This window comes from Zosterops lateralis, assembly GCF_965231275.1.
Source record: "Zosterops lateralis genome assembly, chromosome: W".
Lineage (NCBI taxonomy): Eukaryota > Metazoa > Chordata > Aves > Passeriformes > Zosteropidae > Zosterops > Zosterops lateralis.
Window position 1 is genome coordinate 21,037,191 of NC_139801.1, and position 18,593 is coordinate 21,055,783.

An 18,593-nucleotide genomic window follows, 5' to 3' on the forward strand; every position below is an offset into this window, starting at 1 on the left:
GCCTTTTTAAAGTTGTCTCACTGTGGGACACTTCCGACTCTTCAGTGCTCCAGCAGAGAGAGCTGGAGCTGGAAGCTGAAGCAGGGATTTGGTGGCATCTCAGCATCCAGCTGCATTGTGCTCCTGGGCTTAGCTCTGGGACCTGGATCTCTGCCTGGAGCCCTCCAGGCTGCTCAGCCACCTTGCTGTGCTTCCCTTGCCGCATTGGAGGAGAGCTCCTTCCCTCTTGGGTGTCGATCATTCCCATTCTGTAGCTATAGTCCCTGTCAGCCATGTGTCTTGGTCTGTTTGTGAGTCCCCCTCTCTCCCCACAGTACACCCTCTGGAATTTCCTCCCGAAGAACCTTTTTGAGCAGTTTAGAAGAATTGCCAACTTCTACTTCCTCATCATCTTCCTCGTGCAGGTAAGAGCTTTGATGCTAAGAGTGAGTTTTATTTAGACACTGATGTTAGACACAGCTCGAACAAGAACTGAGCTTTAAAACTGTTTGTGCTTAATAAGAATTTTGGAAATTTTTGAGTTGGAAGCTGTGTTATAATTCTGCCACACCCTCCAAGGCATAAAAATAATTAATATATCTGGGCCTGTCTGAGATGGGGTTTGAATGACTGCTGAAACACTGAAAAACCATCTTAATTCTAACTGTTAAGATCACTCAGCCACTGAAAACACATTTGATGCTACACAATTAAGATTTTTTTTGTCACCTTTACTACTTCTGTTTCGTAACTATATTTCCCCAAGTAATATGATATTTTTATGTCTCAGATATCATGAGTTTCAAGGCAAGCAGGAGAGATAGGATGTACTCAGTAAAATTCAGAAAATGCATAGGATGAATTTGGGTAACCTGAAGCTTCAGGAAGTTGCTCTGCATGGGCAAAATAGCAAATTTATTACAGGCACAAACTTTTCCTGCTCTGCTTTGTGGCTTGAGTGTAGGGGCAAATCCTGAGGAATACTCATTTCCTGTTCTGTCATCCAAGAAAAGCAAGATGTCAAAATGCACTGGGGCAAAGGGAGTTTGGGAGAATCACTGCAGTGCCTTTGCTCACCTTTTGAATCCTCAGGCCTGGGGCTCAGCACACAAGCAGCTCTAGGGCTGGAAATAGGCACCAGAGCTCTACCCCAGCAAATGAAAAGGCATTGTGTGGCTGCTGCAGGGTTTGGGTGGTTCAGGACTGGGATATCACTCCCTCCTAGGCTGCTGTTTAAATTGAGTGCTTGAAATGTTTTGTCCATGCAGTAAAGGGTTCTGGTTTCCAGTCACTCTGGTTGCTGCAGGAGTGGGGATCCTGAGGCACGGCTATGTGTGGCTCCTCCTGGCAGTGTGACATGAAAGGCCAATTTACTCCGCTGTCAGCTGGCTTGCCTCCATCTCTTCATTTTGCTGGCGTTACTCCATTTTGTTAGACCCATTTTGTAATTTGCCTTGAACTGAAGCGATACCCTGAACTCAGGATGTCCTTTTTGTGTAGCTGGCCACTTAGTGACATACTATTACATTTTATCTATTGACTCTCTGGCCGTGGAGAACATGGAATATTCCTGATTGTAGTTACAAACTGAGTTTCAGCCTAGCTGCTTGCCCATTTTAGACACAGGTCTATGCAGGTGAGAGAAGAGCCTGGCTGTTCCTCCTTGTCTTTATTTTGTGAGCACCTCTAAAATCGGGAAGCAGCCCTCATGGTCAATTTAGAGAACAAACAAACCTAACTGAGCAAAACCCAGCCTGAAAGCACTGATCCACTGGCTGCTGTATAGAACAGCCCCCTGCCCCCAGGTGCTTGTCATTCTGGAGATGTCACTTGCCTTAAAAAGGCACTCAGGGCTACTCCATTCATTTTAAGTACCAAGGGTTATACCTTGAAAAATGCCACCTATAGCCTAAATGTTCATGTTTATATTTAAATTTCTGTAAATTAATGGGGTTGTCCCACTTGATTACTGCATGAGGAGTGAAGTGCCACAGTGCTTGAGGAATTGCCTGGTGCACCTGCCCTACCTGTTGTCAAACGCTTTATCAAAACATCTATTTCTCTGTGACTCCAGATCCAGCTCTTTGTAAGACACAGTACATGCATTAAACATAAAATACGCACACAAACAGGGATGCAAAGATATATATTAATAAATATATATATATATATGGCTGTTCCTTTGGCTCATCTGTTGCAGCTCTCACAGGAATCTGCGGGGAATCTCCTGGTGGAAGGCGCTGGCCTGGAGTGAGCACAGTCCAAGTGTGTTTGTAGACAGACCAAGCTGGTGGCAATAAGCTATTTCAGGAGGTAGCAGGAATGAAAAGACCTCTTTGAGGAGGAAAATGGAGATAACTTTTGGAGTGTGGTCTGTAGGAGCATCCGAGGACGGCAGGGACAAGGAACTCTGCTGACCTGAGATATTCTAGAATATGTGGTTTTATTGCAAGGGTCGTGGGTAAAAGGGCTTTGCCTTCAGCCACCAGCCTCGGCTGAAGGGAAGTCCCAAAGAGAGAGGGAGAAAGAACAAGAGGATAAGAGCTAAGAGAGGTGGGAGCAAGAGAGCCAGAGTGATTTATTAAAAAACTATGGACATTGATCTAATACCAATATCCAACTATGACGGACAAAGACTCTCTAACAGTTTAAAGTTAGAAAGTGTATGTTTATTACGACGCTGGGCAGCGTGCGGGATCGCTCCCAGAAACACACGCGCAATTTACAGATGATCACAGGGTCTTTTATCTACAGGAGTATTGAATACACAAACTACAAATGCATATTCATAGCTCTGATACCTCCCATTCCCCGCTTCGTATGGTAATTAGCCCAAAAAGCCATCAAGCATGCGTAGTTTGTTCTTTGAAATGGGTCGGTGGTCTTTTTAATGGGGTGGGGTCCCAAAATGATGAAGTAAGATTGTCTTCCTCAGCTCTGACTTTTTAACCTTTAGTGTTCGTGAGAGCTAAATCCTGTTTTTCCCAGGACTGTTTGATTTATGATTGTATTGTGTTCATAGGGCCTATTGATTATTCAGGATGCAGAAGCCCTAGTTTGACAGTTCTCATGATTTATCAGTTCCTTATCAGTTCCTTCAGTCTGGCTTCTGTTAGCAAAAGGGAAGTCCTAGCTACATTATCTCAGCACTATCTATTTTGACTACAGTCTTCAATGCCTCAAGAGAGAGGTGGCAGGGGTCAGAGTGCTGGGAGAAGAGAGCAGGGGTAAGAGAGCGAGGTCCTGGTTAGAATACATTATATCTCCTTTTGTGATGAATATTCTAATTTACAGTGACCAACCAATACAAGACACAAAATCCTATAGAATCTACATACAGCCTATAAGAACTACTACATTACCATACTATGTTATATTTTAAACTCTAAAAACTACTCTTTAGACTTTTCTGTTTTGCTACATTGACCTTTGGATCCCTCAGCCAGCAGAAAGGTATTGTTCAATCAAAAGGGATTCTCCTTCAGCTGATTAGACTATTGTTTTCAGGTTATATAGTAACTAAGACTCGGTATCCTACAACTCAAAGTAAGCGTCTATTTCAATTATAGGTTTCATATTTTCAGAATCTTTTGCTAAGCAATCATATTTATAAGGTTTCCCTGATTCATCTTTCCCAACACAGCAATTCTAGGGAATTCAAGAAGAACTTTGGCTTTCTGCTGAGAAGGGCAAAGTAGAGGACCTCCTCCTACGCAGCAGGAGAGTTTCCTGCACTGGACGAGATGTAGTTGTATGCATTTATGTAAAAAACAATACAACTTCTGTCCACACAGATACAGGATTACAGATATAGGAGCACAATATTAGATGAAGTGCCTGGAATAATTCATATATGTATTTGGAGTTTGGACTCCCTGCAAAAACTCCCTGGCTGGACACTACTCTTCCCCTTTGTAGCTGGTGAAAAGCTGAGGGACACACAAGCAACAAGCCAGGACAAAGGCAGACTCCTCTGAAACTATTTTTGGACTGGTTTAAGACTCCAACAGCTTAATTTGAAGCCACTTAAAAGTGACAACGTCCTTCTGTTACTTAATAGTTTCTTCTTATGAGATTCCTTAGGACACTAAGGACCACTGTTGGGGAAGATGAATCAGGGAAACCTTATAAATATGATTGCTTAGCAAAAGATTCTGCAAATATGAAACCTATAATTGAAATAGACCCCTGCCACGTTTCTCTAGCTCTCTCCTCTCTTCTTGCCAGCTTACCCTCTTGCTCTCTCTCTCCCTCTCTCTCTGGGACTTCCCTTCAGCCGAGGCTGGTGGCTGAAGGGAAGGCCCTTTCTACCCATGACCCTTGCAATAAAACCACGTATTCTAGAATATCTCAGGTTTGCAGAGTCCCTTGTCCCTGTAAGTCACGGATGCTTCTACATTGCTGTCCAATTTTTGCAAGATAACTTTTGGCTTACTGGCCTAAGCTTCATGATACTGCCTCGGTGAGTGGCCATCACGTGTGCTGTGTGCCATGTCTGTGACACTTGGCACTATCCTCACTCGAGGCTATTCTTTCTAAGTGTGGTTTCTACCAGACTTTTTGCTTGGAAACATTTTACACCCATTTGAGTGAGCCAGGGCTTCGTGTACCTGGAAATATTTTTGGCGTTTATCTTGGCTTACCTTCCTGCTACTTAACTCATCTGCCATTTGTCTGGCTGCTTCTTGTGGTGTATCTCTTCCACTTCAGAATCTTCTGGCTTTTCTCTCTGGGTTCAGTAGTGCAGGGTAATATTGCAGTGTACAGCATTTCTTAGTCAAAAATGTCCATGTAGCTGATAAGAGGAGTCCTGTCCTTAACACTGCTTTTTACAGGCAGCCCGAAACAATAAATATCCAAATGCTGCTGTTTGTGAGTGTGCTGGGGAAGCACAAACAAGAGACAAAGTCCCTTTGTGGAGACACAAAGCCTTTCTGCTGAGTTTCCCCATCCCTTTCATCAGTCCTCATCATCTGCCTCTCATGCTCCCATTCTCTCCAGGAACAGCAGGAAAAATGACCAGTTTGTGGTGTATTGGTTTGGAAGATGGAAAGTGCTCCCTCCCACTTATGAACCTGTCCTGCCATTCTTACCCTTTGGGACAAGTCTTGGTACAGTCAGAAGGAACAGTGGTTTCCCATAGCCTGAAGGTTTAATTAGTGTTCCAGGGGCTTGGTCTTTACTCTGGTGCTGGCTCAAGCACTGGAGTGAACTCAGGAAGGATCCAGCTCTCTGCCCTAGGGCCCCTGTGCAGCCATGATACCTACATCATGCTCTAAGCTCCAAATCTGAGACCTTAAAGACAAAGCTTGAATTTCTCTTTTACTTAAATATTCATATTCTGTTTTGCAGTATATTTCATAGGTAATTTGGGCTGATGGGTGTTACCCCATGCCTTTAGAGGGGCAACACGTTGGGACGTGGGAGCGGACCTTCACAGAGGACAGCAGGCAGCAGCTTGGTGAAACATGGAAAGCTCTTTATTATCTGACTCCAATTAGCTTATATACATTTTGTACAGAGGGCCAAGATTGGCCCAAGGAGGTTACAACCTCCTGACTCCATTGGTCAATATGACCATCAGTCAAGTTCTCTCTCAGAGAACAAGAATGCAAAACATACTGATAAATTCTAAGAATACAATATTGTTTACATGAAGCAGCGTGAGAAGCTGCTGCAAAGACTCAAACACTTGAAGGCAAGAAATTCAGGGACGACAGATGGGTGTTATTTTTAGCCTCCCAATGTCAGTGGTTCAAGATGACTGGTACTGCCCTCCCTTTCATAACCAGCCCTTCCTTCTCTTTGTTCTCTGCTAGGCTCTGGCCTGCCCTCAGTGGGATAAGCACCCTTTTCCCCCCCATTAACCAAAGTTTTTGGTTCTTCTGCTGCCTAAAACCCAGGGCTCAGCAATACATTTTTCTCTCTGCAGGTAATAGTGGACACCCCAACCAGCCCGGTGACCAGTGGCCTCCCGCTCTTCTTTGTCATCATTGTCACAGCTATCAAACAGGTACAGGTGTCAGTGTGGGGAGGAGAAGATGCTCTTTGAGACAGGTAGAGAAACATGTATTTAAATGTACTCAGAAGCTACCAACGTGTGCTGGTTGGTTTGGTGCACCCTTCTTAGAGGGTGAGGTGGGCATTGGTGCTTTTCAAGAGGCTGCATTTTGAGTGTGGATGTTGCTGTCTCCTGTTCTGGCAATGTAAAGCATCCCTGTGCTGTTAAAAGCAGGCCATGAGGGTCAGTAAAGCTTTCTGCTGTAGGTCTGGTGTTACTCGAATGTTTTTCCTCTTAGAAACACTCTCTGAGTCCTTGCAGAGACATGCTCCAAATACAGCCCACGCTCTGCTCCCATGTTGGAAGGTGGAAAGGACAGGTTCTGTTCAGCCACTCAGCTAGTCCTGAAAACATGCAGTCTTCATATTGCAGTGTTAAAAGACCTTTTGCCTCCCATCATAGGCACACATGCCATTCAAAATTTCCTGATTGAATAATAAAAAAAGATGTTTCTTCTATGGGGGCTGGAAAGGGAGAGCTAGTATAAAATCTATCTGCTTCAAATCTCAGTTTTATTCTTCCAGTAAAGACTGAAGAGGAAGAGTCTCATCCTGTATTACCATAGGAAAGAGTTGCAGGCTGCTGAGTGTATTATTCATATTATCAGTCTGTTTTTACCAAAGCTGAGAATAATAGAAATGTGTTACAGTAATTTAGCTGCTCATTGCATGCTCCACATATAGATTATTTTTGTGTTATTTTAATCTGTTCTGAATCTGTCAAATATGCATACGAAGTTTTTAAAATAAAATGATTCAGTCTGAGCCACTGGTTGATGTTTTATCAGGCATGAAGGAGGTCTGAGGACAGTTTCCTTATTCATTGTTTTAATGTGTCCCTTTCATCCTCACTCCTCCTTTTTCATTGGTTTACTCACTTTGTTACAAGTTTGTGTTGCCTGTGTCTGTGCCTTAGGGATATGAGGACTGGTTGAGGCACAGAGCTGACAACGAAGTGAACAAAAGCAATGTCTTTGTTGTCGAAAATGCAAAGCAAGTGCAGAAAGAGAGTGAAAAAATCAAGGTAACTGTTAACTGAGAACTTGCATGTGGCTCTCGCTGAGGCTGATGGGAACACAGAGCTGTGTGCTGAGGGGACAAGGGCAGGGGAGGAGGGGTGTACTCGGTTAGAACTGCCCCAGCATGCTCACTTTCAGATGAAATGCTCTCAGAGCTGTTCCCAGTTAAGGAGTGAAGCTGCCTTTGTTTGCTTTTGAAAAGCTGTCTCACAAAAGCTGTACTGGGGCTGACAAGTGACAGATCTGTCAGCATTTTGCACTTCTTCAGGACAGGCAGTCCTCTTCTATTTCCAACTCTCCCAAGGACACCAGGAAAGTACACTTAGCTTTGGTGTTAATTTATTGCACCGCACTTCAGGCAAGTACAGTCTCTTGCTCCATCAAGATTTAGCAGAGAAATGAATACTAACAGTGCCACGTGGGTGCTCTGAGTCAGTGCGGGGCTGGATCGCCCCATCAGGCTGTGGAGTGATGTTCAGGGATCTGTGCACCTCTTGGACCCCAGTTTACCTTTTAGCCAAGGTGATTTCTTTTAGGCTTTGAGAGAAGCTAAATCATAATCATCTAATAACAACTGAGAGGACTTTTCATGCAAATGTTTCTTTTCTCCTAGGTTGGAGACATAGTAGAAGTGAAAGCAGATGAGACCTTCCCCTGTGACTTGATATTTTTGGCCTCCAGCAGCACTGATGGGACGTGTTATGTCACTACAGCAAGCCTTGATGGCGAGTCCAATTTCAAGGTGAGGGGGCTGGGTGGGGCATTGTGTGGGAGCTGGTGCTTGGGTACCTGGAGGTGGCACTGTTGCAGGGTGGGGGCTGTGCTCAACTGGAGGATGCCGCCATGGAACCCACCCCTGTAGCTGCATGGCTCTTTAACAGCTCCTGCCTCTTGTCTGCTTCCAGTGTGTCAGCAGTGAAGCCCTGGGGGATTGTTTGTGCTCTGTTTTGTCTCCAAGGGCCATATCTGCTGGCATTGCCCCAAATTGGATTGCCATTTATCGATACAGCTTCACTGCCCATCACAGGCAGCCTGTTAGTGCTTCCCTGCTCCAGCCACACTGTGAGCTCTGGTGCCTCAGGGGAGCAGTGCCTGCAGCTCTCCAGCTCCTTTCCAGAACTGCCAACACTTACTTAACCAAGCATTTCCAGTGAGATGAGTGACTTCTTTGAGGCAGCATGTCTAGAATCATTTGGGGAGTTTTTCACCAGTGTGAGAAAAGCATTGCTTCTGATATTTTCTCTCCCTTTCCCTAAAGCAAGCAGTGAAACTTAATGCTAGTCTTGCTCAGGATGAATATATTCAGTTTATTTTCTTTCTTTCTCTATCTCCCCTTCTCTAAACTAGGGAAAGAAGCAACAACAAAGAACTTATTTGTCAGAAGACATGAACATTTGGTTGCACTTGAGTTTGATAAATATTTATACAGATACTAGCAGCTGCAGTAGTAGGACTGGAAGATACTTTAAAATGACATGATTCATTCCAGCATACTCTGAAGTCAGTGGTAATACCACTATGGATCTGATATGTTTATCTGGGATTTTTGGTTCTTCTCTATGGGTGGCTGTTAATTGGTGCTGGATAACCTGTGTGGGAGCTGGTGGCACAGTGTTGGTTCCACTAGTGTGGTGGAGTTGGAGCCTTGAAGTGGCTTGAGGCTAAAAATAGCTAACCATGTTAAAAGGCTATTGCTTATTTGTGTCAGGTGTATTATATGCATCAGCTCACATTACTTTTGCAGAGTCTTGGCTCTTATTAACTTGTGAGTCTGGAGATGCAATGCTGAGTTTCTATATCAAGCACTGTGGTGTTTTTTTCTTGGTTTGTGGATTCCTGTAGGTAACTGGGAGCTGTCTCCTGTTTCATGATGAGGTGAAGATGAGTTTGAGGGGAAAGAGGGAATAGAAAAGCCACCTCTGTTTGGAGAAATAGATCTAACATTAGGAACCAGGGTTTGCTGCAAAAGGGGGGTGAGGGAAAGCATGCTTGGGTAATCATCAAACCTCATCTCCAGGGGTATCTGCTGCCTTCCTGGTGGGGCTTTTTCTGGTAATTGGAGCATGTCAGGTTGAGGTATGGGAGAGGTGCCTGATTAAGTGAAACTGGAATAGAACTGTAAAAGATTTTGTCAGGGCTGTCTTTGAAGCACAAATCTTTGGCCATACGTTAGCTAAAAGAACATGTGTTTTATAAATGCACTGAAGGATGTAAAGATCATGGAATTGATTAGGAGGTGGCTTTGAAGTATCACTCAGTAATTGCACGGTGTCTGCTGATGAGAGCATTGCAAAACCCCATGCAAGGGCTGGGTTTGGTACTTAGCACTGCAGGAACAGTTTTGACTTGTGCTTTACAAAAGCTGTGATCTAGACTGGAAATCCACGTGTGCTTGAGCATTTTCAATTGGAGAAGCCAGGTAGGTTAGCAAAGCAGCAGGAAGGTGGGGATTTCTAATGCTATGATGACAGGGTGTGTAACGTGGCAGTGCCTCCTGGGATGTGCAGGGAAGGGGACGACGCACACGTCAGGAGCAGAGGAAGCGTTTTAATGAATTTGTTTATGAAGATGGATTGAGGCAGCCTGCCGTGCAGCCTGCCATGACTTGGAGCTCTGAGTAACTCCTATAAATAGAGCCTGAAAGGCAGCAATCAGATCCCTTGTGGGCTTTTCAGTTAATTATGAGAGATGAACCTTTGCAGCAGCAGCTGCTAAAAATAGCTCGGAGTCTGCCAGTGCTCCACCTGATCCCTGGTGCTGGAGCTGGTGTCTAGTTACCCTCAGGAGCTATCGGCGATTGATGGAGAGACAGGGAGACTGACCATGATCAGAATCCAATTTTACTCATATTTTCCAAGAACTTATATACCATTTCAGTAAGGTTAATCATTTCTACTACGATAATTAGGTTAAAAGATCATACAAACAACTCATACATTTTTCAACATCTTCATTGTAGGGAGTTGATTGAATCTTCTTCCTTAAGCAGGTTTCTAATCCCATCTTCTTATAAGCTCAAAGTTCTGTTTGTCCTCCCCAGGGCATCCTAGTCACCAGACTAGATATGCTAATTAAGTCTGTCTCACTCTCGTGAATCCCCACAAGGAGCCAAGGCAGGTGGTCCCCAAGAGCCCCTTCTTCACAGGGCCACCTGCAGCCTCCCCTCCACCCCAACTAGGGCAAGTCCCCAAGGAAAAACCAAGGATGCTGTGCTTTTGGTGGATGTCTTAGAGAGACACCCAGCAGCTGCTTGCTACTGTGGTTTCTCTTAAGCATTAGTGACTTCATTCTTTCACTGAGAGATGCTTCAGCTGCTTTGTGGGAGTGTGGCAAGGGCTTGGGAGAGCTGCTGGTGCTGACAGGCTTGTGGACAGTGGAATTTTAAGTGATGGGGTATAAAACTCAGGGATGGGATTATTCCTGGGGCTTGTGGTGACACTGCCTGTGCTCCCGTGCCCAGACTCAGTACGCGGTGTGGGACACCACCGTGCTCTGCACTGATGAAGCCATCGACACCCTCACGGCCACAATCGAGTGTGAACAGCCACAGCCTGACCTCTACAAGTGAGTCTGTCTCTCTTGCATCCTCCCCTGCCTGTTCTGCCCCACAGCTGCCTGGTGTCATTCCCCTGCAGACACCCCAGCACCATCATTTGGGGGATCTGTAGTTCAGTAAAGCAAAGGTCATCTTTCCAAAAGGCCATCAGAAACCAAAAGATATCTCAAGGCAATGATAAGCTACTGAGCCTCCTCTGTATGAGGATGGCAAAGTCTTCAAAGCTCAGTGGCTTTGCAGAAAAGCCTTCCTTGTGCAACACATTTTGTGGTATAATGAGCTGGTTTCTGTCAGCTCAGCAGTAGTAATGGTCCATGTACCTATTTTTAGGCCACTCTTACCTTCCCAATAAAATGCATTGGGCTGAATGACTTCTAGGAGTAAGTGGTCTGTGTGGTTAAATCCTTTGAGGGAAATTTTCTGGGGTGTGTTGCAGTCTGTAATGGGGATGTGCTGGGGTGTATAAGCACACGGGCACCCCTGAGCGTGGGGAGTGTGTGGCTTCTCCCTGTCCTGAGCACAGCCACCCCTCTGAAACATTAAACTCTCTAATTCACTTGTTTCTGTATTTGCTTCCATTTCCTGTCAGTGACTTTTCTTTGATGTGTTTGTGGTATCTATAATGTGTTTGTAATACAAGTTTCTCATATTTTTATCACAGATTTGTTGGAAGAATTATCATCTACAGAAATAACCAAGAGCCTGTAGCCAGGTTGGTCTTGCAGCTGTCTGTTGGCCCTCTTCAGAGGGGTTGGGCATCTACAGAATTTCAAGGATCTGAGCTTGTCCTGCTATCATTTGGGAATATTATTTTTTTCTTTAACCATTCCAAAGATTTCACTCTAAAAGGAGGCCTCCCTTCTGCCATCCTGTGATTTGTTTGAGCCCCTTTTGGGGAAGCAGTGCAAGACCACCTCATAATGTAATATTGTCATTTGAAAGTAAGCAAAAACTCAAACATCAACCTGAGTGTTTAATGGAAAAAAATGAGCAAATAATGTTCATAAGCCATCCAAAACAGTTGGCTCTCACCAGAGCGTGTTGGATGGGTTTTTTGCTCTGGTGGGTCTATTCATACCCTGGAAGCAACAAAGAGTCACTGGGGGGTTTCAAAGATAAATAAAAACAGAAATGAGGCTGTCAGCTTTGATGGTGCCATTGATTGACTGGGCTGGAATGGACAGGCTTCTGATGATTTTAACACTGCATTTTTATTTAAGTACTGGAACATACTGGATCTGAACATTTTGCAGTTATTCCTCAAAAGCCTTACTGAAAATTCCCCAATAAGAGTGGAACTTTGTGCATTGGGGATAGTATTTGTAAGATGAAATGGAAATGTAATTATATAAAAGAGAAAAACAAACTCAAACAAGGCCCCAATTTAACATACAAATCATGTAATCAGACGTAAGGAATCTTTGTTTATCTTTATATCCTATTTCTGATTCTAATTTATAAAGTAGTTTGAATGTTCTTTGAGTGATGTAATGTTATAATTTCTTTTATGTTTAGGTCTTTGGGTCCTGAAAACCTGTTGTTGAAAGGTGCTACCCTCAAAAATACCAAGAAGATTTATGGTGAGGTTATTTTTGTTTGTTTATTTAAATAGTTTTGATAAGTAATGACTAATGTAGATGTTCACTGCTAAATCTGGAGAGGGAACATACTTCTCTACAGCCTGTCTACCTGGGCTGTACAGCTGCAGTTTTCATGCAAAGCTGGTTGCAAAGTGGCCAGGGTGAAATTAGGAGACACTGGTTCTATCTGCAGGACTGCCCAGTTGTGTTAATACACCAGAGCAAGCTTTTCTTTTTGCCTGAGACACAATGAGCAAGGAATTGTCTCCAGAGCCTTTGCTGCGAGCACAGTTTCAGACCCTGGTGATGGAGGGTGACAACTGTGATGGGAGACTGATGCTTTTCCTGACTGTATGTGATCCATGGGCTCCCGCTTATGCTCTGGGATACAGCAGTGACATTACTTAGCAGCCTTAGAGGTTTCTGTAGGCGAACAGTCCTTGGGTAATGCCTCTTCCTTCAGCTGGGATTGGAGTTTGATGTAAACACCGATGCCCCTGATGGCCAAGTGCCAGCTGGGTCCCTCTGGGGCTGCCAGTCCCTTATGAGCCCTGCTTTAATACCCTGCAGGAGTTGCAGTCTATACTGGAATGGAAACAAAAATGGCTCTGAACTACCAAGGGAAATCTCAGAAACGGTCTGCAGTAGAAAAGTGAGTATTTCTGTTCAGGAAAAAAAAAATCAGTAAAACCTGTTGGGTTTGGGCTTGTTTTTAATGGATTACTTGTGCAGAAATAATCCCCTAATCCACTGCCTTTTGTTTCAGATGCTCTCTGAGTGCATAGAAAAATCTGGGTATTTGATAAAGCTTATCTTGCAATAAGCAGCATCATTTAGTAGCTTTTTTTAAATTTAAAAATGAAATTAAGAAACGTTAAAATATATTAACCTGACCCTGAATATCAGCAGTGTCAAAAGCACTTGTTCTGTATTTCCCTTCTTAAAAGTAAGGAAGTCTTGTTCCTGCCTATTTACATGTTTTTCTCTATAAAAATAGCTGCAAGAATTTAGAAGAGAAACCTGTTTTTCAGATCTATCAACGCTTTCTTGATAGTGTATTTGTGCATCTTATTGGGCAAGGCCACTGTATGCACAACTCTGAAATACGTCTGGCAGAGTAATCCATTTAATGATGAGCCTTGGTACAATGAAAAGACTAAAAAAGAGAGAGAGACATTCAAGGTAAGTGGATTTGTATTTCAGCACCTCCTCCAGCTTTACTTATTCTGGCTGTTTTGTTTAATCTGATAGTGCCTGCTGCCAGCCCTGGGAGTCATGTTTGCTCACAGAAAGTGCTGTTGTTTCCTTCGGTCTCTCCTGCTGTTTGTGTTTATTTTGTGCTCTCATGCTTGTGCACAGTGATATTTGTGTGGAGCAGGGAAAAGCATAAGTAAATACTATATAATATAGAAATGCAGCTGATTTAACCTTGGTCCTTATCTGAACTCGAGCTGTCTTTCAGCTTTGAATAGGTAAACTTAAATTGAGGCCATGTCAACCAGTTTGTTAAACTTGCCAAGACATAGGCAGTCAAGCCTGAGAGAGTTGAGTGTGAGTGTGTAGAGATCTTCATTTGATGAGTTATTGAGGAGGATGTACAGGGATGTCACTGCACCACTTGTACCCTTGCCACAGCTTGACTGGTCTCAAGACACCTGCTCCTTTTTTCTGGTTTCTTGGGGTCAGGATGAGCCTGTAGCAGTATATTCTTAAGAGGAATATGCTTATGAAACATTGTTTTGATCACTATGAAGCAGTGAGGTGTACCCGGTAGATCTGCAGAAGACAGTGGGATTTTCTGTGCCAGAGGAAAATGGGATTTTGCCCTGTATCTCAGCTGTATTCATTATCATGTCGTTTTTTCCTATTTAACCTTTTTTGAGAAGCTGTCTGGAATCCCTGAGGTGTTGTAAACTGCCTCTGTGTCCTGACAGCCACAGGCTGCATCTTCTCCTCTTTCCTTTGCAGGTCTTGCAGATGTTCACGGACTTCCTGTCATTTATGGTCCTCTTCAATTTTATTATCCCTGTCTCCATGTACGTTACAGTAGAGATGCAAAAGTTCTTGGGCTCCTTCTTCATCTCCTGGGACAAGGAGATGTATGATGAAGAAATACAAGAGGGGGCATTGGTGAACACCTCGGACCTGAACGAAGAGCTCGGGCAGGTCAGAACGTGCTGTGTTTGCATCTGTTTGGATAAAAGTGTGGATGAAAGTGCCCTCTCTGCAAGGAGCCCTTGTTGTGGCAATCCCTCGTGGTCCCCTCGGGCCAGGCTTCACCCGCTTTGGTGGCACTTTCCATTGAATGTGATTCCACTTGCTCTGGGAAGCAGATAAGGTTATAAATAGTGCATGAAAGAGCAGGAATTGGGTCACGCCAATTGTTTCCATATTGGGGAATATCAGGCACAGTGCTCTGCGTGTCAGGGTGCTTTGCTTTCACTGCTTCAATTAAAAATTAAGAATCCTCTGTCTCTTTGAGGATTAATGGAAATGTCTGCCCAGTCATCTCCATGGGTGTGCAGAACATGTGCAGCTGTGCTGCTGCTGCCTTGCTGGGGCACTTAGACAACTCAGGCTTTCCTTTCTGATCTGCACCTTGAGAGATGAGTGCAGGGCATGTGTAGTGCCTCCTGCTTTTGATTTTGCTTTAAAAACAATAATAAAAATATAGCAATTAGCTAATCAAAATATAGCTCCAAGATGAAAATCCCCCAAAGGAGGCAGCAGACCTGCAGCAACAGTTCCGTAACCACAAGGGCTGTAGCAAAGGACCCAAGAAAGTGAATGAGGGGAAAGTAAAGAGCCTGGAGACAGATTTTAAGTCTTCAGAAGCTGCCTTCTGCCACCTTTGCAACAGGCTGAAAAACAAAGGAGCAAAGTAGCAGAACTACAGTGATGTGATGGGGCACCTGTGTCTGTTTTGCAGAGTCAGGTTAGGATAGCCAAGTACTCTCTAGCACTGCCACAGATGCACTAAAATGCCCTAGTCTCTGTTTTTGGAGGCTCCTTCCCCAGCCCTTGTGGCAGCTGCCTGGTGCTTGCAGGTGGAGTACGTGTTCACAGACAAAACCGGGACGCTGACGGAGAACAGCATGGAGTTCATCGAGTGCTGCATAGATGGGCACAAGTACAAAGACTGCATTTCAGAGGTGGATGGCTTCTCCCAGACTGATGGACCCCTCAAGTACTATGGCAAAGCTGAAAAGGTAAGAAATGTGCATGCTGATGGCTGTAAGGGTTTTGTGGCCAGCTCCTGGCTGGGTGTGGCATTCAGCTAGTAACATCCTCCCTCCCTCCTGCCCAGAGCCGCGAGGAGCTGTTCCTGAGAGCCCTCTGCCTGTGCCACACGGTTCAGATCAAGGAAGCAGACCAAGTGGATGGGCTGATGGCACACCCAGAATGCAAATATACCTACATCTCTTCTTCCCCAGATGAAATCGCTTTGGTGAAAGGTGCAGAAAAGTAAGAATGTGAAGATGTTGGCTTTTTAATTCCCTCTCTCTGGTGGGAAGGAGGGAGGTGAGAGTGACCTGAAGGTGATGGATCCCTTTCCAGTCTCTCTGTGAAGCATGTTGTGATACCATTGCTGTTATAAACGAAATACCCAGATTAATAATCAAAAATAAATTTTATTTCGCTACAAACAGAGATCGCGGAAAGCCACAATAAAAGTACAACACCGACCCCGGGATTGATATTGAGTGAACCTGCGGTTGGCCTCTATCGCACCAAACCTTCCCTGTTCACAAATCCAGCCCCTGAAGGACCGGTTTATATACAGTTTATTTCCCCTAAGGCAGGGTTCTTTGTCTGCTTTTGCTCAGTTCGCATATTCATGTGTCTTCTTTTGGGACTTCTGTGCTCTGAAACTGCTTTTCTGGCAGGGGCAAGAGATTGATTATATTTCCAGAAGTCGGCATTGGGATGCACACTCCTGATGACTCTGGGCGTTGTGTCCAGATGCATATCTGGTATCAATCACCTAGGCAGCCTGGCTCAACCCTGGTAATGGCCCATCGGCAGCTGCTCTTTTTTTGTTGTAAATTTGTGGTTCCTCCTCGGAGCCAGAGCTGCCCGTGCTTTACAGTTGCAAATTAGCCTTCCCTGGTAGCCCCTTGTGAATTCCCAATTTTAGATTCTTTAATTTCCAAGCACAAATTACTTTATACAGATATTACATATAACAATTGCTGAACCTGACCTGCAGTCCTGTGAGCCTGTGGGTTTAAATGAGCTCTCTGTTAAAGGGATGCTCTGTAAAGGATCTTCCATGAGCAGCTCCCTGGGAGGCCATGGTTTGCATTCACTGAGAGCAGCCCCAAGGTGCTGCCGTGCCCAGGTGTGGCAGAGGCTGCTTTGCTGGAGGCCACATGGCCTTGTGTTTTAATCCCCTAGAAACAGAAACCAGTTACCATGTGCATATTGCAATGAATTTTTTTCCTTGTCATGCAGAGGCAAAATAATAAGATGGTTACTTTTGTCAACCCCACATTTGAATCCTGCCAGAGATGCTCGAGGGCAGGCTGGATGGGGCCTTGAGCAACCTGGTCTAGTGAAAGGTGTCCCTGCCCATGGCAGGGGTTTGGGACCCGGTGATCTTTCCAGCCCAAACTATTCAGTGATTCTATGCTCTTGCCAGCCCCTAGGTTTTAGATGGAGGCTGTTGCAGCTGTGTATACATGGCTTGTAAAGCTGCCAGAGACCCAGTGGACCATGTCCAGAGGCTCTGTGTCTGTGTGCTCCAGTGCTCAGGCTCTCCAGGGGATGGGAGCAGTGCCAGGACATCATAGCAGGCTTTGCATGGAGCAAACAAACATTCAGCCGTGCTCTTTAGCTTGGACTCACTGAGCTCTGTTCTGCAGTGTAGAAGGTGAAATGAGAACATTGTTATGTATAATATGTGCCAATGGGTGTTTTCAATGTTGTTCTGTCCTTTTGTTTATTGACAGGTATGGTTTCACTTTTCTAGGACTTGAAAACGAATTCATGAAAATTCGAAACCAAAAGAATGAAACTGAGATGTAAGTGCTGCTGGGGCTGCTGAGGAACAGGGCTGCTCTTCTGCACCACTCCTACCCAGCTTAATTGAGTTTGGTCAACCTGGCAAGGTCAAAGCTGTTCCTTGAGGGCTGTCAAGCCATGCTGACCTGCCCCAAAACTCCTGTCCCATATACAAATCACAGCACATCAAGGTGTAAGCGAAAAGGCTCACTTGCAAAAATCCACGGGTGGTTTACTGATGTCTAAATTCAGGTCCCTCAAGAGCCTGCAGTCCTTTGTGTGTATCCTTCATCTGTACAGGGTTGTGCAGGTGGCTCCTGGGATTCATAAGATGACTGCTGACCTTATGGGCCGTGGCTGGGGCTCACAGCAGGACACTGAGCCTAAACTTGTGATACAGCTCCATTCCCTGTAACCTTTTTTCCCCTCCCAAGCTGAAAATAGTTAGATTTTACCCTGTGCTCACAGCTTGGTAGACATCTGTGAGTCACTGACCTTCCCAGCACTCCCCGAAAACTTGCCTTCACAAGCAAGTTTTACTTCTTACTTCCCTCATGAAGAAACTCCTTATTTAAATGGGAGACTCAGTGTTACTGCTTATGGTGTGTGGTGCCCCATTCCCTGCTGAGCCCCTGCCCAGCCTGGGGGATTGGTGCACTGCTGGGTACCCATCCCCTTAGTCCCATGCTCAGAGCACCACAGGACTACTAGAATTTGGGTTTTTTCCTCCATTTTCTTGTGCAGTAGCTGTAAAATTCATTCCTAGGTGGCTGATGCCACTTGTAGGGTGTATTGATTTCTGCAGCTCATTGTTAGTGTTTTTCTGTTTCAAATAGTTATTTTTCTATTTTTCCTTTACTGAGTCAAAGCTTTTTTCTCTTTTTCTAAAGGTACCAACTTCTCCACGTGTTGAACTTTGACCCTGTCCGGCGCCGTATGAGTGTCATTGTGAGAACCACCACAGGTACAGCAAAGTGCTTTTGTGGCCTCTCATACCTATGTGCACAGCTATAAAACACATCCTCCTTATTCCTGTCACCCAGAGAAGCTGAGCTGTTAGGTTTTCTAGGCTGGTCTAACTAAATTCTGTACTGAGTCTGGTTGTCATAGAGTTAATTTTCCTTCATAGCATCTATTTGGGAGCAACAGCAAATCAGGGGATGAGAACAGTGACCCATGGAGAGCTCCCTGCCTGCCTTGTTCCAGGCTGGAACAAGTACAGGGAAGATGTGAGAATGTTGGGTGGGATGGGGTTTCATGGGAATAGCAGACAAAAATCCAGAAGTCACCATCCTTCTCAAGTGTCAGTCCTGTAAGGTTTGGGATGCTGGTTTTGCCCTCCCTGGAAAGGTTGCCAAGGCTTATAGGTAGAATGTCCAGCCTTTTGCAGAAAAC

At 44.7% G+C, this 18,593-nt stretch overlaps 1 protein-coding gene across 1 annotated transcript in view; it reads left to right on the forward strand.

The window, feature by feature from the left end:
- The window catches only part of LOC310922239 (phospholipid-transporting ATPase IG-like), a gene marked incomplete at its 5' end in the record, with an annotated part of 62,640 nt that overhangs the window by 23,391 nt on the left and 20,656 nt on the right, over window positions 1-18,593 (forward strand). The window contains 14 exons of the mRNA XM_083882696.1: window positions 315-404; window positions 5,912-5,992; window positions 6,956-7,063; window positions 7,672-7,800; window positions 10,519-10,622; window positions 11,276-11,326; window positions 12,130-12,194; window positions 12,765-12,846; window positions 13,226-13,376; window positions 14,163-14,360; window positions 15,242-15,403; window positions 15,502-15,659; window positions 17,147-17,218; window positions 18,089-18,162. Of these exons, the coding sequence (XP_083738822.1) occupies window positions 315-404; window positions 5,912-5,992; window positions 6,956-7,063; window positions 7,672-7,800; window positions 10,519-10,622; window positions 11,276-11,326; window positions 12,130-12,194; window positions 12,765-12,846; window positions 13,226-13,376; window positions 14,163-14,360; window positions 15,242-15,403; window positions 15,502-15,659; window positions 17,147-17,218; window positions 18,089-18,162 (1,525 nt within the window). The remainder of the gene's footprint in view (window positions 1-314; window positions 405-5,911; window positions 5,993-6,955; window positions 7,064-7,671; window positions 7,801-10,518; window positions 10,623-11,275; window positions 11,327-12,129; window positions 12,195-12,764; window positions 12,847-13,225; window positions 13,377-14,162; window positions 14,361-15,241; window positions 15,404-15,501; window positions 15,660-17,146; window positions 17,219-18,088; window positions 18,163-18,593) is intronic.